This window comes from Callithrix jacchus, chromosome 16 (genome assembly GCF_049354715.1).
Source record: "Callithrix jacchus isolate 240 chromosome 16, calJac240_pri, whole genome shotgun sequence".
In the NCBI taxonomy this organism is placed as follows: domain Eukaryota; kingdom Metazoa; phylum Chordata; class Mammalia; order Primates; family Cebidae; genus Callithrix; species Callithrix jacchus.
Genome location: NC_133517.1, coordinates 11,041,603 through 11,064,313, shown reverse-complemented (window position 1 = coordinate 11,064,313; position 22,711 = coordinate 11,041,603). Strand labels below are relative to the sequence as shown.

At 39.9% G+C, this 22,711-nt stretch overlaps 2 protein-coding genes across 14 annotated transcripts in view; one reads left to right on the top strand and one right to left on the bottom strand.

Annotated features, from left to right (window-relative positions):
• Window positions 1-22,711, bottom strand: part of RP1 (RP1 axonemal microtubule associated) — a 327,943-nt gene that overhangs the window by 274,785 nt on the left and 30,447 nt on the right. For 9 of the 11 annotated variants that reach the window (XM_035277479.3, XM_078353550.1, XM_078353551.1 and 6 more), the window contains 2 exons: window positions 2,773-3,399; window positions 2,070-2,241 (listed from right to left, as the gene is read on the bottom strand). In XM_035277479.3, the coding sequence (XP_035133370.3) occupies window positions 2,070-2,241; window positions 2,773-3,387 (787 nt within the window). In that variant the 5' untranslated portion in view covers window positions 3,388-3,399. Of the gene's footprint in view, window positions 1-2,069; window positions 2,242-2,772; window positions 3,400-8,129; window positions 8,237-10,222; window positions 10,425-13,915; window positions 14,007-22,711 lie in introns of those variants that run through there. The other 2 variants (XM_035277477.3, XM_035277475.3) reach the window with 2 other exon arrangements.
• Window positions 2,989-22,711, top strand: part of LOC118148600 (uncharacterized) — a 52,862-nt gene continuing 33,139 nt past the window's right edge. For 2 of the 3 annotated variants that reach the window (XR_013528248.1, XM_078353555.1), the window contains exons 1-2: window positions 2,989-3,158; window positions 8,846-8,984. Coding sequence is in view for 1 of the 3 variants with exons in the window: in XM_078353555.1 (XP_078209681.1) it covers window positions 8,922-8,984 (63 nt within the window). In the remaining 2 variants the exon portion in view is untranslated. Of the gene's footprint in view, window positions 3,159-8,845; window positions 9,244-22,711 lie in introns of those variants that run through there. The other variant, XR_004735503.3, reaches the window with a different exon arrangement.

The following is a 22,711-nucleotide window of genomic DNA, read 5'->3' as shown; positions in this document are numbered from 1 at the left end:
GGTTCAAGCAATTCTCCTGCCTCAGCCTCCCAAGTAGCTAGGACTACAGGTGCACACCACCACGCCCAGCTAATTTATTTTGTATTTTTAGTAGAGATGGGTGGGGTTTGCCATGTTGGCCAGGATGTTTTTTATCTCCTGACCTTGTGATCTACCTGCCTCAGCTTCCCAAAGTGCTGGGATTACAGGAGTGATTTACCATGCCTGACCTATGTATTTTCCCAATAGTTATTTGAGAAAACCTACTGTAATAGTGGTACATAACTTCAAACCACTCTTTAGAAGAGATCTCTAATTCTACTTCACCTTCAATGAGGAGGTTCAGATAAATTTTAATACTAAAAAGTTCAATAAGGTAATTTTAATTTTAAAAATGTATAAAGTAAAAATTGCTAAGAATTCTATCAAAGATGAAAGTATTTTGTGGGTTTTCATTTCGTTATTTTGTTTACCAATACTGAAATTGGACTCTGACCAACTACCGCTTACCTATTCAAACAAGGCAAGCAACTATTTATGATGGTATTCATCTTCCCACCTACACATATCAAAAGAGATATTTATAACTTTCTGAAAGCAGAAAACTTTTATAATTAACTCTGAATTAATCAAGTAGTAATTATTAATTTAGCATACACTTTGTATAATCATTGCAGCTGACTTAATACAGGACACAAGAGAGAACAGAGCTAGACATAATAATGTGAGTCTTCACCATTAACCTTGGCACTTTTGCTTCTTAAATTTGATCAAAATGCCTGGGCCAGGTTCAGTGGCTCACGCCTATAATCCCAGCACTTTTGGGAGGCTGAGGCAGGTGATCGCTTGAGCCCAGGAGTTCAAGACCAGCCTGGGTAACACAGTGAGACTCTGTCTCAGAAAAAAAAAAATCCTATTAGCAAGTCTATATAGATTTGCACATACTTGCCATCAGGTAGGCTCCTTTAAAGTTACAGAGTATAAACCCAGAAATATTTTTTCTTATTTTTTATATGTTTTTACATAAATTGTAAATCAAAGTGTCTCACTCAATTTTTTGAAGTAAAACTTAAGAAATCCCTCAGATTCGCTGTAATCATCAAAAACCATATTCAGCAACCTGTATCAGGCATAATAGAACTATTTTAGTAAAATGACAAAGGTGAAACAGCGCTACCATATTTATAACATGTATGTTGCAACCTAATGCTTACAAAAGAGAAGCAATTTATCAATTGAATATATCCACAAAATAATTAAACAACAATAAATAATGGATGAGTTTCACCCACATTAGCAGTAAGCAGAGAGTATACTACTACTTAAAATACATAATATCCAAGTCTAAAGAGATAAAAACTTAAATTTAAGTGTAAAAAACAATCAGTACTTTAGCAAAGAGCTAGTTTCCCTGAAAATACTGAGTACAATGAATAATGAGATTAGCCATGCTGCATAGGCAATTTACAGCTTATCCCACATCCTTGGGCCTGAAGAGGCCCTCTTCCTTCCCTAGCCAAAGGATAATGCTACACTGTGCAGCAGATCCTACAGAATTATCAAACTACATCACGTTAACCAGCATGAATTGGTTGCATGAACCTTTTTTTTAATAAATAAAAAGTAGATCTAAGGACCTGTGATTTTTATAGGAATAACTTCAGAAGGCAGAGCACATAGCAGATTTGAAAAAATACAATCTGCTAACCTGCTGAGGTCAGCTATGAACGCTGCACAGTACTATTTAGAGAAAATTCTGCAACTACCAGAGAAGAAACTTACACAGATTCCACTCTAAAGCAAGAAATGCTGGCATTTTAATTTTTTTAACTAGGTATTTTATGCAAAAAAAGCACACATAATCAATTTAAACAGACATATAATTGATTTGGAAAAGTCTGAAAAATAGATAATTTCTATGACTCTTTCCAACTATAAATGTTACTAATTTCAGTTAGGAATGTTCTTAAATCTGCTTTTCACTTCTGTGGTGAAAGAAACTGGACATTTAAACACGGATTTTTGCTGTCCTTGAGGCAAAAAAAATCTCAGGGCTAAAAATACGAGCTATATATTAGTAAGTGACTTACTCTTTCTGCTTTCTGACTTTGCATTTCCCTTGGGGTACACACGGTGAGAGATCCCTGGTAATCTAGCAGGAAGTAAGTACTTTTGGATGTCATAATTTCCTGGTTTAAATGGCTCCCTTCCTGCTGCCACCACAGCTCCAGAGCCCAGGATCACTGCCTGGAGGCTGAGAACCTAAAAGAGACCAGAGTCATTATCCTGAGATGAGCACATATTGTTCTAAGTGGTAATTTTATAACTTTGATGGAATCAAATCAACAACCTCCTAGGCTTGAAAGACATCACTACCAAGCATCTTCTTAGGCACCAGTAGTGTATACAAAATAAGCAGAAATACCAAAAGTCAAGGTGGGGTGGGAGGATCAGTTACCTCCCAGCAGGGATCCCAGGAAAATGCCTCCTCTATGAAACTACTACTCTTCACCACTCCTTTCCAGAAAATATCGTCAAGATTGGATTCCACGCGAAAACATTTTATAACTCAGGGCTCAGGGAAGACAGGGGTAAGCGGTGTGAGGTAAAGATGAGATACCAGTCAGATTCTGACAAAGGAACAAAGGCAGCATCGGCGCACACGCACTCACATACACAGGCAGGGAGGAAGGAGGACTTCCTTCCCCGGGACCACCATTTACACCCCACGCGAGCCCAATTAGTAGGGTGCCCAAAATGAGCTTAAGCTCGAGGAGCCTCCAGAACGCTCACCCTCCTTCCGTCCGTGGCGTACAGCTTGACCACCGGGCGCTGCATGACCTCCGTCAGGTGCTGCAGAAACGCCTCAAAGCTCTGGGTGACCTTTCTGCTCAGAAGAACCGCACGCCTTGTCTTCGGGTCACCATTCCTGAAGACCACAAGGCTCCGTGGGGCGCGGGGCATGCCGGGAGCAGCGACGGCAACGGGGTGGGGCGGCGCATGCGTGCTGATGGCCCGGCTGCTGAGCCAGGGCCGTGGGCGTCGACGGGCCTTCTCCAGGTCCACAGGCTGCACTTTCCTGCCGTGGGAACACAGGTACGACTCCCCATCCTCCAGTTCCTCCAAGCGCGTGATGCTGTGCCTGCCCCGAGGGGTGCTGATGTTCCTCACTCCGAAAGGTAGGGGCACCTTCCTGGACAAGTTATCCAGCAGAGCATCAAAGGACTTAAAGGAGCGAGGGTTGACCACCACCCTGACCCCGCCGAATTGGGGGTCTCCGCTTTTGTAGAAACTGATCCGTTTGGCCACGACGGGATGAGTGAGGCTCAAATGGCGAGGGGAGGGAACTTGACCTTCAGAAGAAGTAGGATGAATCATGGAAAAAACAGTAGAAGGAGTATCACTCATTTCGGCTGAGACCTAGAGAAAAAAGAAAATTTTTCATCTCCAGAATCACAGCAGCACAGCGAATAGGTGGTAATACTAATGCATGCTAAATATAGTTGCAGACATCAGAATATTCCTAGAAGTTTATTCTTTCATTTGTCTGTTCATTCATCATACCTGTCAATTTTGAAAGATAATTTTAAGGGACTTATAATAATTTAAAAAAACAGTTAAATAAAGATATTTATAATTTAAAAGTTAAAAACAACCTAAACACACTAATAAGGGCCTAGATAAGTAAATTATCACATATACACCCACGCAATCGAAAACTATGCATTTATTAAACATGACCTTATAGATACATCTTTTGGCATAGAAAGATGGTCATGACATATTACTAAGTGAAAAAAAGCACTTTGCAAAACATTCTATGCCATTTACTTAAATATAGTCACATTATTTAACAACGAGAATAAGTTCTGAGAAATGCATTGTTAGGTGATTTCATCACTGTGTGAACATCATAGAGTGTATTTACACAAACAGATGGTATAGCCTATACCACCCAGGCTTTGTGGTATAACTTATTGCTCCTAGGCTAAAAATCTGTGCAGCATGTTACTGTTTGAATACTGTAGGCATTGTAACACAGCGGTATTTGTGTATCTAAACATAGAAAAGATACAGTCAAAATATGGTATTATATAGTCTTATGGGCCAATAGTGTTATGTGGCACATGACTGAGTTATATGATTTGGGGAAAAGCCCAGAAATACATACAGCCCCATGTTGAAGTGGCTATCTCTGGATTGCAGAACTCTGGATAATATTTATGTTTTTTATACATTCCTCAACATTGTGAACCTTTAAAATCAGCAGATATTATTGCACAATTTAAAAAACAACAGAGACACAAATCAGAAACCATCCACTGAGAAAAGAGAGTTTTGGAATTCATTGATTTAGTCCTTCATATTCTGACAAGACAGAAATAGAGGAGAAACAGGAAATGTTTTTAAAGTTCAAATTGTCTAGAGGAAAATGTACCTGACATTTCTAGGAGGAATATGTCACATAGAACCTTCAGTAAGAACTATCTTACGATACTATCAGATCTTTCCACTGCAGATTGCAGAAAATGCAGGTAAATCATCTCACACACCACTTATCTAAATTTGGGAAACACTGCACTAAATAAAAATGTTCTTTGAATGAATGACAGCATTGCTATGGGCTGCTAAAACTGATGCAGTCTGGTTACTGGTCCCACTACTGGTTGTAAAGTTAAAACTTCAGGAGAGAATTCAAGAAGAGTAATTTTCAGCAAAGCACTAAGGTTTTCCTTTTCCACTTCTCAGTGAAACTGGAGTTTGATTGACAAATGAACAGCAAGTGGATGGATTTATCTGGGTCTGGTCTTGTTTTCATTTGTGCCATTTTGTGGCTGTTTTCTATTGTTTGAAATAATTTTAATTATTAGTGCCTTTTGACACAATAAGAAAATCCTGCAGCCTTGAAGACAAATTAAACAAACAAAATGAACGTAATTGGTAATATAGAGACGGAAAAAGGCATGTTTATCATTGTATATCAGCTATAAATCTGGCCCAAATCATCTACTTAAATGTTTGCAAGCTGTTATCCAAGATTCTTCATATATCTCCAATCTGATTTGCAAATCTTATTTAAATGTAACTTAGAAAATAAATTTGAAGATCAGCCTAGAAATTAGGTATCTTCCCTTCCTTCTTCCTCAGAAGTTAAAGTAATTATAATACTTAAGACAAAAAAAAAAAAGGCGCTGTAGCAGACATGTGTATCAGGAGCTGGGGAATCCAGCTTCATAATGGAGTCAGCAAAACTGCAACCTCTTCTCATCCTCATCTGGTCAACTGTGGTCTGACCTTGGGCAGGCTGCTTAATCACCATGGCTTCAGCAACAATGAGAAGGATGAGTTCCTTCAGTATTTAAATGAGACTTTAGGCTGGGCAAGGTAGCTCATGCCTGTAATCCCAGCACTTTGGGAGGCCGAAGCAGGCAGATCACATGAGGTCAGGAGTTCAAGACCAGCCTGGTCAACATGGTGAAACCCCATCTCTATTAAAAATACAAAAATTAGCCAAGCATGGTGGTGTGTGCCTGTAGTCCCAGCTACTCTACTTGGAGGCTGAGGCAGGAGAATCTCTTCAATGCGGGAAGCAGAGGTTGCAGAGAACCGAGATCACGCCACTGCACACCCAACCTGGGTGACAGAGCGAGACTCCATTTCAAGAAAAATGAAACAAAACAAAAATGAATAAGACTTTAGAACTCTTTGCCTTCAATTATATTTTGGTTGATTTACTTATATGTTTATTTGAAAATACTGTACATGAATAATATTTGAGTCACATTTCTCACCTAATTTTGGAAAATGATTTGTGTGTGTGTATGTGTGTGTGTGTGTAGGTGCATCATGAGGCTCGTAATGTCACTTGTTTAATGCCTGAATCTCACTATTTGAAGAGCTGTTAACCTGGTGACCACTTTGGAAACACAATATGCTAAGCCAATATGCTAAGATTTTTGTGGGTAGTTTTGTTTGTCAGTGTTGGCTAAAGAGGAAGATTCTGTGCTGGGGCTGGGAGGGAAAACATGGAAGATAAAGACAAGAGGAGGAAAGAGGCAGCTGCCATTGTCCCTATCCCACTGCTACCCAGCCCTGAGCATTGGTTTTGAGCCCGATGCATGAAGGGCAGGTGCTGAAGGTACCATGTCCTGGGAAGATGCCAGGTCCCCACCAGTGGAGGAGCATTTGCAGAGTAAGTGCTTCCAGCAGAGTGGTTGCCACGCACCTTGTTGGGTCTGCTGTAGTGAAAAAAAAAAATACAAGTTCACATCATCTTCATAGTGTGTGAGAGGATCCATCTCTGGGAACTCCTAGAAGTCACTGGGGGAACTTTTAGGTGGAGAGTTGAGATTCTGCATACTTGTGGGTGAGCCTTAAGAGCCTATGATAAGGGGAACCTTGTGTGTAAAGCCCCGAACATGATAAAGATTAGGTGTTATCACTGAATAAAAGGATTTATATTCATTGAGTGAACAATGTCATCATTTGGAAAGACAGTGCAAACAAAAGTATTTCTGGAGGAAGTGAGTGCCTTTGCCCTATCTTAATAATGTGCATTCCCTGCAGAGTCCATGGGAAGTTCACAGAGTAACTCAATAGCCCAACTGAAGAAGAGGAAGAGTTGTGGTACCGAGAGAATATTAAGGAGGGATGTCTAATACAGCCTGAGGGATTGAGGGTAGGAGTGAGAAGACAGGGCAATTTCCAGAGGAATGCCTGGTGTAAAGTTGAGATGCCAGAGGCAAAGAGTGGTAGAGATGCCCTCCAGGAAGAAGGCAGAGGTGGTACGGCATTTACCTGGTGCCCATGAGCAAGACTACCAAAGTGTTCATTAAGTTTTGACAGTAGAGTGCCCACTTTTGTGAAACAGAGCTACCAGCCTTCCGTAACTTTTTTGAGTTCTCCTATGTTAGCCATGCTCCATTCTTAATCAGTTTTAAAAACTAATCAGAATTTGGATGGAAATGTAGCAATGTATCCTTGCATACATTTTCAATAATAAGGTTTATCTTATGCCTTCTAAAGTTGGAATAAGGCAGTAATATACTTAAGGGCTACCTAGGGAACAAACAAACTAAGCAGCATAAAATGGTTTAATTGTCCCAGAAGTTTAGGCTGAAGAAGTGGAGGTGGGAAGAGGTAACTGTAGAATCTTGAAGCCCTCCACTTTCCTCACCATTGACTTCTCAATGGGTAGCAAGGAGGCTCGTTTACAAAAACTCTTTGCCTTAAAATCCGCTTCTAATGATGTGACAGCTTGCTACCAACATCGTCTCTTCGTCTCTGCAGAGCCTCTTTATTGCCTAAAGTTAGACCGTGGAGCTATCATGCATACTTTCATTGCTCTTTAATATTAAGCAGATTTTTTAACACCCTTAGGCTCAACTGTGGCTAGGCTTATCTGTGGCATCATTAGTTTCGATCAAACCCCACTTAAATCAATCATTTACAGCTGTGCTGCTCAGAACTAAATAGCTGCCTCTAGCAAGGGGGCTGTGTCTTCACTCTCCCACTCACTTGACAAAACGGGACAGATTTACATGCGTCATTTTACTAATTATATTTTAAGTTTAATTTTTTGCCACATAATGTGAATTCAGACAAGTCACAAATAATGAAGTAGAAAAAATGGAAAGTTGATAAATACAGAATATACAGAATGTTCATTCTTTTGACAATTCAGAGACTTGATGTTGCAAGAAAAAGTAGTTCATTTCAGATTTTCATAAGCCTAGGGGGTAGAGTTGGGAGAAGAGATTAAAAAAGGAAAAATACTAGTTATTCACTGTGATAGCCACAGTATTGTTGAATTGCAAGCAGCTGCCTTCTTCTTTAATGCATTGCCCAGAAGTCTATAAGAAGCATATAGCACTTTTATTGTGAGAACTGAAGTAAACATTACTCATTTGGATAAACGAGAATTACTTGATTTCCTGATACTGAAGTTCCATTCTACGTCAATATCAGCATACTGCGAAGGTTGCTGGCATGTTAAGTAAAAGATAATCATTAGCAACATTGATTCTTTTTCTAACAGTTAAACACAGAACACAGATACATATAATCTAAGTATAACATGGAAAACAAAATACAACTAGCAAAACAGAGAATGTTTTCAAAAGAAAGATTTCAAGTAGTTTTGTACTTACCAGAACTTGAAACTTCCCTTATTAAGAAAAGAAAAAGATGTTTAAGTTGTTTAACTTGCTCAAATAAATGTCACTGAATATGTAACCTCATTTCGTGCAAAGAAACTAATGTCTTTGGATTTATTCTCAGTATGTCCAGCAAGGGATTGAGTACAGCCAATTAATTTAATCCACAGTGATGCTAATCACCAGAGAGTGCTCACCTTAAGGAGACCACAGCCAGAAACAAGCCAGTTCCTAGCATGCTCTGCAGTTCTGAAATCTTCCTTACAAAGGTTTCCCTTGCATCCTCTTTCTTGCCTAGTGTTCTTCTCCAGAAAAAATACTTCACTAATACCCAAGCCTTTCTCTCCCAGACAACTTTTAACCCTCATTTATTTATGTTAAAGGGACGAAGTTGTTATGGTGCAGCTAAAAATGAAATTGTTTGACATTTTTCTCATTCTGATAAGTTTCTAAGTCAGTACTTGCTCCTGGTAATCATTAAAAAAGAAAAGAACGAGGCCTTTTGTTTTATTTAGGCATTCTTGCTTATTACCTCATTGGTGTACTTCTGAAATGACTGTGAGTGTACACAATTTGGTGACTCAGCATAACACAGGACAAACAGCAGAAGCAGCATACACCGAAATGCTGTGGTTTTATACGACTGCACACCATACTCAGCACGCTTCCTCTGCTTCCCTTACTCATAGTGGGGTTTGAACATGTTTCAGGACTTTGTCACACATGAAGTCTCCAGATGGCACCTGATCCTTCTAACGACTACCTGTGGTCTAATCGGACTTGAAGATGCTTCATCTAATCGGGTTTCCTACTGGGCTTCCTGCCTCAGCTCTGAACAACGAAAACAAGGTAAGGGGTCCTCTGGGGAAACAGGACCAGGTTCAAGCATGTGCGCCACAGTGTTTTCCCACGCCGATCACAAAGGGAATCATAGCCAGACTGAGACGGAATGGGATCCCTGTTCAGGGCCTGCCCGGCTCCCCCAACTCAAGCAGAGAAATAAAAATTTTGAGTTATCTCAAGAAAAATCCTGGGAATCTTAGCTAGCCCTCCAATCAGCAATTAGCAAAGATGAGTTGGGCAACAAGACCCAGCTGAGCTGTTAACTCCACCAGGTTTAAGGCGCAGATCCGGACACCAAGCGGGTTGCCCAGCTTTCATTCTCACTGAATTCATCCTGAAGGTAGAGACGATTCATGAAGCCGGAAGGTAACCGGTATATTTTCCACATTGTGAAATTACTGGGAATCAAAGGCTTGAGCCCATGAATAGAATACGGCTCACCCGCTTCCTCAGGAGAGCAGACGGACAACAGGGAACCACGGAGCGAAGAAGAACGAGCTGAGTCCCCCAACTGTTCCTTAATAGAGAACAGCCCTGCAGGAAACCCGAGTCCGGCTAGCCAGCCCAGCCAGTCTGGGAGTGTGTCCCCCTCTCCCAAGCCCTGAGGACACTTGAAGTTCTGATGTTCTAGATCTGAGGTCTGTAAGCAAACTATCAAAAAAAAAAAAATCATCATGAAACTGCACTTTGCCTCATAAATACTGACTTTGTTACAGGCCACCTAGGAGAGAGAAATGGAGAGAGGAGTACGGGAAGAAAGAGCAAGAGTGAGGTGTAGATAAGAGAAACTATAGTGTCTTCTTTTATACAAATCTTCATTTATAATTTCACTGTCTACACAAGACATGGCTATTAAATCAGTAAGGAAATTTGTGTTTACAGGGAGAAATAGGCATGAAGGTAGCAATAGGCATGAATTATTTCATTACCAGCTCCAAATTGAAGGATAAATTCAAAAAGGTTGGGGTCAGATGTAATCTGCCCTTAAATAGCTAAGGACTAATGTAGCATTTCTCTTTATTTTCTCTTGAATTCTATAATCTGTATCTGATAAACAATTCACATTGATCAGTTCTATTTTGATACTGAAGGAATTTCAATTAAAGGGATTCTTTGGGGGCACTTTTAGGAAAAGTAACATTTCTTACGTATAGGACAGCACAAAATGGGCTCTCCTTTTCTGAGCATCTCCCATGGTATACGTTCCACTCCCACAACTCCAGTTGAGGACAGAGAGCAGGTACCTCTGTTATCCAGTTGAGCCACCATGCCCTCTCCTTGGTATCCCTTGTCTCTGGCACATGTCAATGTGTTTCTAAACCATTGATTCCCAGGCTTGAAGGTGCACATGAATTTCCTGCGGTCTTGCTGCAGTGGTTGGCTCAGCAGGCCCAAGGAACCAGCAAAGGAGTTTATGAGGAAAAGGTTCATCAACAGAGTAGGGTTCTGGAAGCCAAAGGAAAGAATGTTTCAAAAGGAGGTAGTGATGAACTGTGTCAAATGGTGCTCGTATTTAAATAAGAGGAGTGCTGAGAACTAAGCATGGGCTTTAGCAATGTGGCAGTTATCTGTAACCTCAACAAGATGTTTTTGGTAGAACGGTAGGGATAAAATCCTCATTGGGCATAGAGGCAAGAGAAAACTAGAAGGAGAGAGATTGGAGTCAGCATGTGGAGATTAATTTTTTGTTAGATTTCATTCTATTAGTTTGTTTTTCCATATTTAGAATCAGTTAGAGTTTGAGGTATAGTATGTGTGTATGCCGAGAGGAATGATCCAGTCAAGATGGAAGATTTAATGCTGCAGGTAGAGCAGGGAGAATTCTCAGAGCCACATCCTTGAGTGCATAACAAGGAGATGGGATATAATGCACAAGAAGGTGTATGTCTCAGCAGGAATTACAGAGAAGGCCACGTCCAGCAGCAGAAAATAGGCAGTGATACTGGTGGAGGTGACCTTCCCTTCTGACTGCGTCTCTGTCTCAGCAACCTAGGATGTGAAGCCATCCACTGAGGGTGTGAATGGGGGGGGAGGTGGTGTTATTAATCTAATGAGACAGGAGAAGCTGTGGAATAGTCACCTAGTGGAATGAAAAGGGGATTGGAAGAGGAGGTATAGTAGCCTTGTGGGGGGCACTGAGAACCTGCTATAGGTAAACAACCATAAATGTATTTTGTCTTATATTGTTTTCTCTTTTTTTTTTAAGACAAGGTTTTGCTCTGTCACCCAGGCTGGAGTACAGAAGCACAGTTATGGCTCACTGCAGCCTTGACCCCCTAGGGTCAAGTGATTCTTCAACCTCAGCTTCTGAGTAGCTGGGACTACCACATCCAGCTAATTTTTTATTTTTTGTAGAGATTGGGTCTCACTCTGTTTCCCTGACTGGTCTGGAACTCCTGAGCTCAAACAATCCTCCTGTCTTGGCCTTCCACACAAATGTAAAATAACAGCAAGCAGCACCCAATGCAGGCTGGCCAGGAGACCGTTCTTTCCTGGCTTTTGCTACAAGCACTGATCTGCTATGATCTGATGGAATAGTACCATTTCCTGGTCTACACCTTGATTTTCCCTGACATCTACCTGCCTGTACCCCGCCCTCCTGAACCTGGTTATCCACAGCCCCATCTACTGGACTTCCCTCGTGCCTTAGCATGCCTGTCTGCAACCTAAAGTCCTGTGATAACCAAAGAGCCTGATCTCTATCCACTGTCAGATCCTGTCCATGTGACTACAGATAAGACAGTCCCAGCCCCCGTCTTCATGGTGGTTAGAGGTAGAGGGAAGGCAAACTCAGCCCAAATATACTTTACTGTCTAGAAGATTGTGGTATGGAATGTATTATTTGAAAGAAAGAGAGAACTAACAAAGATTTGAGTATACACAGACTGTTCTCATTAGGATAGCAAATGTATTCAAGACTTACTCTCTAATTTTCTTTTTTTTTTTTCTTTAACTGTTATTTTAAGTTCAGAGGTACATGTGTAGCATATACAGGTTTGTTCTAGGTAAATGTGTGCCGTGGGAATTTGCTGCACATATTATCCCATCACCTAGGAGTAATTCTCTAATTTTCACTAGATTCATCCCTTCTTTTTTTTTTTACCATGTTGAACAAACATATATAAGCCAACTTTTTTTTCATAGTCAGTGTATGTGCAAAACCATCTCATGCTATTCTTTCAGCCAAGTCATTTGGTCAGGTCAGACACAAATAACTGCCTAGACTGAAAACAGAGGGCAGAGAGGGCTCCTGTGCACTTCCTTATATTGAACATTCCATCATGACCATCTCGTTTTTTAAACTGCTTTGTTAATATATGATTTCCATGCCATAAAATTAACCCATTTAATGTGGGTGATTCACAATTGAACTTGGGAGGTGGAGGTGGAAGCAAGCCGAGATCGCGCCACTACACTCCAGTCTGGGTGACGGAGTCCTCTCAAAAAAAAAGTGGATGATTCAGTGATTTGTAGAATATTCAGGGTTGTTTCAAGATTACAATGATCTAATTTTAGAACACCTCAGAAAGAAAAAAGGAAACTGTACCTATCCCACCACCCCTACACCAGCCCCAGGCAACCAGGAATCTACGTTCTGTCTCTATGGATTCGCCTATTTTGAACACTTCATATACATGGAGTCATGCAATACGTGGTCTTCTGTGGTTGCCATCTTTCACTTGGCATAATATTTTTGAGATTCATCCAGGCTGTAGCATATATTATATATACGTCATTTGTTATTATTTTCAAATGTTTTATTGTATGATTTTATTGTATTTTATTTATTCATTCACCATTTGAGTAACATTTAGGTTATTTCCAGTTTGGGACTCTTGCAGATAATACTTCTGTGAGCATTCATGTGCAAGTCTTTGGTAATATCATTTTTTTTTTCAAAAAAAATTACACATATCCACATGTTGAAAGTATTTTAGGTTCTCTTTTTATTTAGCATGCATTCCTATGATAGGACTTCAAAGTTTAATTTTTAATAGTGAAGAGATATCTTTGATAAACCTCATTATTTGCCTTTTCATATCTTTATGCAATTTACTTGTTGGTCATGTAAGTCAGTACTCCTACATTATAAATCAGAATGGCAAAATGAAATGGTCAGATTAGTTGCAGAGAATTAATAGTCCAACCAAAATGGAGGAGACCACTTCTCCCTATTCATCTCACTAAGTACACCCAAAAACCCCAGACACAATATATAAAGTGAATACACGGAAAGATACAGACAAGAAGGCAGAATGGCTAAGAATCGCAGAACTCAAGTAATGACACAGCAGTGTGTTCTCTGGGTTTTCTTTTTGTCCCATGTATCCCAAACTAGGTGCTAGAGAAGTCAGTAACCCAAAAACACTAATAGGAGCAGATTTAAAATGTACCAATGAAAGTCACCTCTCTCTAGCCTGGGGTCCAGGAAAGGGGCAACTGAGCAAGATAGAAAACATTTAGGCAATTAACTAAAAGCTTTTTAAAAACTAGATGGTCATGATGGAATGTTCAAAAAACATTTATGCATTTAACCTGCCCTACCCCAGCTAAACACCACGGGAAAAAACCCTAGCCTCACCATATTCTCATCTGCCTTGGGAAACCTTGACTTCTGCCCTTCCCCAGTGATAAGGCATCCCTGTCTTTCCTACACAGGGTGATATCAGTGAAGGCCAAGTGGGAAACCAAGACTTCCATCTCCACCTGGTAGTAAAGCCACCACACTCCCTTGTTGGTATCAGAAGAAGCCCAGAAGGAAGCCAGAACTTTCACCACTGTTTAGTAGTGGGGTCTATCCCCACCCCTCCTCCCCACCACACTCTGCAGGGTAAATGAGACCACAAAGGAAGCCTGTAATAGTCTGTTCTCATGCTGCCAATAAAGCCATACCCAAGACTGGGAAATTTATAAGGAAAGAGGTTTCATTTACTCACCGTTCCACATGGCTGGGCAGGCCTCACAATCGTGGCAGAAGATGAAGGAAGAGCAAAGGGACTTCTTACATGGCAGCAGGCGAGAGACAGCGCTTGTACTGGGAAACTCCCCTTTATAAAACCATCAGATCTCGTGAGACTTATTCACTATCACAAGAACAGCGTGGGAAAAACCCACCCTCATCATTCAATTACCCTCCACCGGTCCCTCCCACAATGTGTGGGAATTGTGGAAGCTACAATTCAAGATGAGATTTGGGTGAGGACACAGCCGAACCATATCAAAGCCTGAAATCCCTTCCCCGCCCAGCAGTGATAAGGTGTACCCCTCCTCAGGATGTCAAATGAGGCAGTGTAAGTAGTGAGAGCTTCCATCCACATCTGGTGGCAAAGAGGAGTGAGTTCCCTTTCCCATGCCAGTAGTGCCAGAGGAGGTCTTCTAAAACACAAGATTTAAATAGGACCCAGAGTCTTATAACATAGTACCCAAAATGTCCAGAATGCAACTTTTAAAAAGCACTCATCTTACCAAGAACAAGGTAAATCTCAACTTCAATGGCAAAAGACATTCAGTCAGGCCAGGCACAGTGGCCTGTAATCTCAGCACTTTGGGAGGCCGAGGCAAGTGGATCACTTGAGGTCAGGAATTTGAGACCATCCTAGCTAACATGGTGAAACCCCACCTCTAGCAAAAAATGCAAAAATTAGCCAGGCATGGTTGCTTGCACCTGTAGCCTACTCAGGTGGCTGAGGCATAAAAATCGCTTGAACCTGGGAGACAGAGTTTGCAGTGAGCTGAGACGGTACCACTGCACTCCAGCCTGGGCAACAGAGTGAGATCATGTTAAAAAAAAAAGACATTCAGTCTACAAACGACAACATCAACATGACACAGAGGTTGGAATTATATAACAGAGGTTTTAAAGCAGATGTTATGTAACTACTTCAACAAGCAATTCCAAATGTAGTTGAAACAAATGAAATAATAGAAAGCCTTTCAAATAGAAGATATAAAGAAGAACCAAATGGAAGTTCTGGAACTAAAAAATACAGTAATCAAAATTTTAAAACACAATGAGTGAATTCAATAGCATCATGGAAAAGACAGGAAATAATTATATGGTTAACTTGAAGACAGTACAATAGAAATTACCCAATCTAAACAACAGAGAGAAAACAGATTGAAAAAAAAAAATTGAACAGAACCTCAGGGACTTGCAGAACTATAACAAAAGATCTCAGAAGGAGAGGAGGAAGCAGGTGGGCCTCAAAATATATTCCCAGAAATAATGGTGGAAAACTTCCCAAATTTATCAAAAAACAAACTACAGATTTAAGAAACTGATCAAACCCCAAGGGCAATAAACCTGAAGAAATTTCCACTAAGACACACCATTCTCAAACTTCAGAGACCTGTTAAAACAATGAAAGTAATTTTGAAAGCAGCCAGAGAGAGACTACACATTACCTATAGGAAAAAAGGGGGAAACAATTCAAATGACAGCTGACTTCTCATCAAAAGTCAAGAAGCCCTGGAGGATACAGCAGCCATTTTCTAAGTGCTACAGTAAACGAGCTGTCAACCAGAGTTCTGTGTCCAACAAAAATATCCTTTAGGGATGAAGGTAACCAAGACATGCTCAGATGAAGACAACCTACGAATATTTGTCACCAGCAGACTTCCTCTATGAGAATGACTACAGGAAGTTACCTGACAGAAAGTAAATGATAAAAGAAGGAATTTGGGAATATAAAGAAAGAAAAAAAACAGAAAGAACAAAAATAAGAATAACTACAATAAACTTCCCTTCTGACTTTTCTAAATTGTTTTTGACAATTGGAGCAAAAAGTATAATATTGTCTTATTTGACTCTCAATGAATGTAGAGGAAATATTAAAACAATTATAAATGAGGGAGGGTAAAGAGAATTAAAGGGCTACACTTAACACTGGTAAAATATCCACATCAGCAGACTGCTAGTTTTGTATGTATAATTTAATACTTAGAACAGTTACTAAAAATATAAAGAGATATGCCTACAAACAATATAGAATCAAAATACAATTCTAAAATATGTTAAAGTATTTCACAGGAAGGCATGAAAGAAAGAAATGAAAAAGAAAACAGAGAAAACAGAAAACAAAACATAATATGGCAGACTTCAACCTTACAATATCAATAATTACATTAAATTTTTGGTAATGATCTCTAATACTATATGACTTAATTTATATAACATTCTGAAAATGACATAATTACCAGATATTGAGAAGAGATCAGTGGTTGGCAGGGGTTAATGATAGTGCAGGGAGGGAAATAGGTTTGGCCGTGAAGGGGTAGCCCAAGCAAGACGTCGTGGAATAAAAGTTTTGCATCTTTCTTGTGGTGGTGGTTACAAATGTGATAAAATGTCATGGAACTATACACAGACATTGTCCTCAACCCAAAAAACACTTTGTCCCCATTTGCAGTCTTTCCTCATTTCCACTCACAGCCCAAAGCAAACACTAGTCTACCTTCTAGGCTTTATAGACTTGACTATTCTGGACATTTTATATAAATGGAATCATACAATATGGAAGTCTTTTGTCTGGCATCATTTAGCATAATGTTTTTGAGGTTCAACTATGTTTTAGCACACATCAGTACACTGTTTCTTTTTAGTGGACACTTGGGTTTTATTAATAAGCAGCTTAGGCAAGCAATCAGGACAACATTCATTGTGCTCCATACAGCACAACAAGCATAGCCCTTCATCTAGAAATAATTGCTAATGAGAAATACATGGGAACTGAATGGTACAGGAGCCATAATTCCCAGTCCTGTAGACTCATGTTCCCATTTCCAAAACATATAAAGAGAAAACTAAATTGATATCAAGTTCCATAAATATACAACATTTATTCATCTAACGGTGCTATAATAATAATAAAATGTCCTGATTACTTACTTTTTACTAGAAACATTAATGCTGTAAATGAATTATTTAATCCTCATAACAACTATAGGAGGTATGTACTATTATTATCCACGTTTTTCCAAGTAGAAAAACCAGAGTTGAGGACGGAATAGTAATTTACCAAAGATCACACAATTAGTAAATAGCGAAGGCTCTTAACCACTTTGCAGTAATTTTTCTGTTCCTGTTCTCTAACACTGAAGCCTCTGTATGTGTTGAGACCAAACTGTGGAGATGGAAAATGCCAGGCTAAGGAGTTTTAGTTCTATTCTATAGAACATGGAAATGCTGAAAGCTTTTGAGCAGGGAAATGAAAATAATCAGAACTGAAGATGTCCTTCGCATTACTATGTCAAATGATTCTGAGGGAGGAGACAGAAACCGGTAAGGTAGCTCTAAAAATAGTGAAATCCAGAGTCCATAAGGGCTTGACTGAGAGTAATGAGAATAGGAATAGAAAGGAAGGAAATTATTTCCAAAAAAACTTCAGAGATGGACCCAAAATAACATAACAATAGATTGGTTGCAGAAGGCAAGGAGATAGATAATTTATTTAATCCTTTAAATGAACAATGTATCATAAGTAAAAAATCCAACACAGAGCATGGTTCGGCAAGAGTTGCGTGGAGCAGGAGCGTCACAGAGAATAAGAGTTAGCTCTTACTGAGTACTTCCTCTGTCCTCGTTTAAGTGGGGCGCTCAAGTCTTTCAACCCTGTGATACTACAAAAAACAGACAACATGCGTCAAAAGCAATGTTAAATCAAGAGTTGAAAAAATCCGTCCTGCTTTTAACATATTTGGGGTCATAGAAAGACATCCAGGTGATGATGTGTGAAAGTTATTAATCTGATACTGGAAATTTAGAGATGGATCAAAATAAGAGAGCATTTGAAAGGTATTCAATTAGAGGAGGTAATTTGAGTCATGGGATAGCTAAGAGAGAAAGAATTCTGAAGGGGGTGAATATTACTGTTCATGCAATAAAACAAACTCCAGAAATTGTAGATTTATAGTTGTCATATACATAGGGCCTAAAATGGACAAGAGGAATTTCACATTTCCACCAGTGGTTGAACAGATGAAACTGATCTAAATGTACTCTAAATTAAAATTCACAGTGATTCTGACTAACGCATAGGACAAGAATGAAGAAGCTCTTGAAGTCTGCTATAGTCTTATGCAGAAACAGAATTATTAAATAAAATAGCGCTCTATATATCCCAGGAATTTTCTAAGCAATACTAAATTAAAATCTATCATTATCATTCCTGTTGTTTGACTAAACTTACTTTTAATTTAGACAGAATTAGTGAGTTATACTCACTCGGTCAGAATTCAATAATTATTTGCTAAATGAAAGAATGACAAAAGCTAATTCCTCTGAAGAATTTGATGGTCAGGAATAAATCCCCTCTTCTGTAGCGAGTCTTCCAGAGTGTTTGAAATACCATAAAAGCATATATTTTCTTTTATAGGAAAAAGAAATAACTTTACTAATAGCGAAATAAAATACAGCTGTCCTCAAAACATATAATCAAGTTAAGTTTAAGAGACAAGTCAATCCACAAAATAATTTCTAATTATCTGAAACAATAAAGCACTTTCTGCTTAGCATAATCAGGTGAGTAGAATCTGGGTTTGTACTTTTCTCTTTGAGTAATGAGCAGGCCTTGAGGTTTCAAATAAATTATCGGAAGCAGCCAGTGGAAGAAGTGATTTTGGATAAATCTCCCCTGGTACGCTGCTAGCACCCTGCCAGAGACCAGTATTAACATGTTGAAAGACTGCAGTTTACTAAGAAGAGATAACACAGGGAAGACTCGTTCTATTCAAGCAATTAGATTAAGTTGTTAGTTTAAAATGTTTGGAGGATCCTTCTTACAGGAAATAGACATTCTAGAATAAAAGTATACATTCAGAAGGAATGGTTCATTTTAATATTTATTTTAAATGTTTATTTATTATAGGTTATTTTATTCAAGTAAGAAAAATACTTTGAAATTCTTTTAAACTGACTTGAGACTTTTTACCTTAAAATGTAGACATTCTCTTCAAACAGCAGCTTTATTCCCATCCTTCCCACTAGATGCTATCATCACAAATTCTCCCTTCCTGTTAAATCATATTTTTAAAAATCTCAAACATGGTCTTTTTAATTCATTCTAAAAATGAAAATTTCTGAATTCTGATTTAAATTCCTAGCATATATATCTCTAATAAACAACTTCCATAATAATTACAGTGCTTCTTTTATTTGCCTTAGAATTCTGTGTTTCTCAATTATTTCCATTTAAGTACCCCTAATGAAAGAAAAGAATGAATACATAATCATAAACTAGAATTTTAATCAGAGCTTCAAATTTAAGTCTTAAATTTGTCTGAAACAGCATGCCAATTTTATCTGTCTATTCTGTTTCATTGTAAAAATGGCTTAAATTGCTTTTCATCAAACAAATTTAGATGTATCCTAAGTGTCCTCAGAGCTTTTCAAAATATCGCTTGTAGCATACCAGCAAAGAATGTGTTTCTAACAAAAGGTAGGGCACTCATCATAAAGGTAGAGAACTAAAAGCAAATGGAAGCTGGACCAGTGCCTGCCAGATCCAGCTGCCAACACCGAGGTCCAACACAAAGTGCTCTTCCTCGCCAGCCTCAGACCAAGAAGAACCAAGCCCGACTGTTCCTGGTCCCAAGTTCTTTAGGAATTCAGGAATGACTTGGTTCCTGTTGGACTGGAGAGCAAGCCCTTGAACATCTACATGCCACTGACTTTCAGCCTTCCTCTCCAACTTCTGCCCTGTGGGCCAGTCTCTACGACAGTTCACTACTGATCCTGGTTTCCACTCCACTTTTCCTCTGAGGTGACAAGTCTGCTGTGAGCACCCCATGATTAGACTGAGCCAGCCAGGTCCTGCTTCAGCCCATTCAGACCCTCTGCCTGATATGAGTTCCACCGGTGAGGCAGCAGACTAAGCCCAAGTTCAGAGTGGGTGGGTCATTGGCCCTAAGCAGCTTGGCCACCTGTCACCTATGATGAGAGTCTTCCCTGTCCTGGTCTCCTTTCTTTCCTTCACAGTGCAGCCTGCTCCCGTTGCATACACTGGGTATGACAGCGTATACCAGATGGCCATGAGATTAGCTGGACTTGCGAATGATTACCGAATAAATTGCTGATGTCAGGGAGGCAACAGACCAGCTTATGCAAGGAGTCAGATCCCAAGCTGAGAGATGAGGATTTACTACAACATAGCTAATACTTTGAGAAAGAAAAGGACAAGATAAAAATGGTATTCAAGGTGATACACTAGTAGCAGAATAGAATGCAGACAGCGGATGGAAAACACTGGAGAGAGAAATATAGCATGAAAACAAATCTCTAATAATGTACTTAGGGCCTGGAATAAAACAGTGGTTCTATAATGAAAGCAAGAGATAAGACACATTTTGAAGAAAGCATCTCCAGACCTTGATGGTAGATTAAAGATCAGTCCGTTATCAATGAATTTTGAAACCACATATTTGCCAGTTGCTTTTCTGGGCCCAGAAGAGACAGCAATGAATAAATCAGAGCCCCTGCCCGCCCCCAGAACTGTCATTCTAATGGGGGAAACTAATCATGTAATAGGTACTGGATGTCATCTAATTTGGCACATTCTCAGGCTTTCTCCCTACATGCCTTCCTCATAGAGGCTAGATAGCCAGGTACTTCCTAATCGCTGAGGCCAGTAGGGGGTCAGCTGATTGGTTTAGACTCTCTAGACAAAAGAAAGGCTCCTTTCTTGATAAAAGGAGCACTTCCTAGAAACGTTTGCTTTCTTGATACAAGGAACAGAAACTGCTGGTGCCATCCCATTTTCCCCCTTCCTACCTAGAACATAGAAGTAGTACCTGGAGCTACTAAGGGGCAACAAGCATGAAAATTAAAAGTTAATACCCTAAAGACAGCAAAACAGGAAGATAGGAGAGTCCTTGATAGCTGTGAGCAACTGGACTAATCTGGCAACCACTTTACTCTTCTTGTTATATAAGAAAAATAAACCCCATTCCTGGTGCCAGCTGCCGAAACAGAGCTCTTCACTGCAAGCAACAAAATCCAGCCCTGGGGAATTACACAGAAAAGGAATGTGTTAGAAGAATACTGAGTAGCTCACAGAATCTTCAAGAGGGCTAAAGAATAAGGTTCCAACTTAAGATTCCCGGAACAACATATAAAACCTTCCGTAGAACTGGCCTGATGGGGAAATCACCAGCTCATCGCAGCAGGGCCCCAAGTGCTACAGCTTGCACTCTTGCCACTCTCCCACCAGGAACATAACTGTACAGCAAATAAGGTGATACCAACCTGGCACAGTCATCTTTGCTGTCACCCTAACCAGAAAGTGAATCCCACAGGGAGCCTACTATTGCACCTTGCTCTCTTCCAAATTGCACAACTACCTGTGCCCTTAATGGAAAGAAATTATGGCGCTCGTTCAGCTCCTGCAGAAGGAAACATTCTTTGCCCTACAAAGATTCATAAGGTGAGTAATTTATTAAACTCAAAAAGGGATTCAAATTGTAAGAATACCAAATGAATCGCAAATATATACCACTGTGGTGGGTTGTTCACAAAAATGATTACAATTCTTCTCTCCTCATATCCATATCCATTTACAATGTAATCTGTAGCTCTTCCCCTTAAGCAGTAGAGACCATTTCCCCACTCCTAGTGTTTGTGCTGCTTTGACCAAAAATGAGGCAGAAGAGACATTGTGCTACTGCCAAAACCAAACCTCAAGAGGACTGGTACATTTCTGTTCTCTCAGGAATCTTGTTATCCACCCTGTGAGTAAGCCTGGGCTGGCCTGCTGGATGATAAGAGAAACCTAGCCCCAGTGCCCAGTTACCCCAGCCAACAGCCAACCAACCCCCAGGAGCAGAGCCACCCACCTGGCCACTGACACATGAGCAAGCCCAGCCTAACCCAGATACCACCCATTTGAGCCCAGTCCAGTTGGCCCACCCAAAGGATTGTGAGCTCAATAAATGTTTGCTTTAGTACTAAGTTTGGACTGATTTTTAGTGCCATAAAAGCTAACAGATACAACTACAGACAGCAAAACAGGCAAGTTGGTAAATAAGATAATTTCAGGTACAGAAGTGCTATGAAAAAGATCATGTAGGGTAATTTTGTAGAGGTGATGAGGGCCACTCAATTTGTCAGGGAAGTCTTCTCTGAGAAGGGGACATTTAAGGTAAAACAAGTTTAAAAAGAGAAAACTACTCAAAGACTATTCAAAGATACAGGAGAAATGTATTCCAAATGTAACAGCAAGTGCAAAGCCCCTGAGTGAGGACTGGGAGTACTCTAAAGACTGAAAGAAAGCCAGTGTGACTGAAAAATAGGAACAAGATGGAGAGTCAAGGAAGACTTCATCAGAGACGTAGGAAGAGGCCAGATTGTTTAGGGCCCTCTGCACTGGGGTTAGGAGTTTAGATTGTATTTTTTAAGGTATTTGATAGATATCTATATTAGAGAGATCGTTGTGGTTGCTGTGAGGAGGACGGGGGTTATAACAGGAGTAGAGACGGGAGCCTTGCTCTCTCTCCTAGTTGGGACAGAAACTTGTGGTGGCTTACATGAGGTGTGTAGCCAGGGAAAGACGAGAAGTGGATTGGTTGGGATGTATTTGGGTATGAAACTGTTAAGACTTACTATTGTAGGTTATAGGATAAAGAAAGGGCTCAAGTTTGACCTTTAGCTTTGGGTGAGTGAATGGTTGGACCATTTACTGATATGGGGAAGGCTTGAGGAAAGGACAGTGGATGAGTGTTGACATCTGTAATTATAGTTC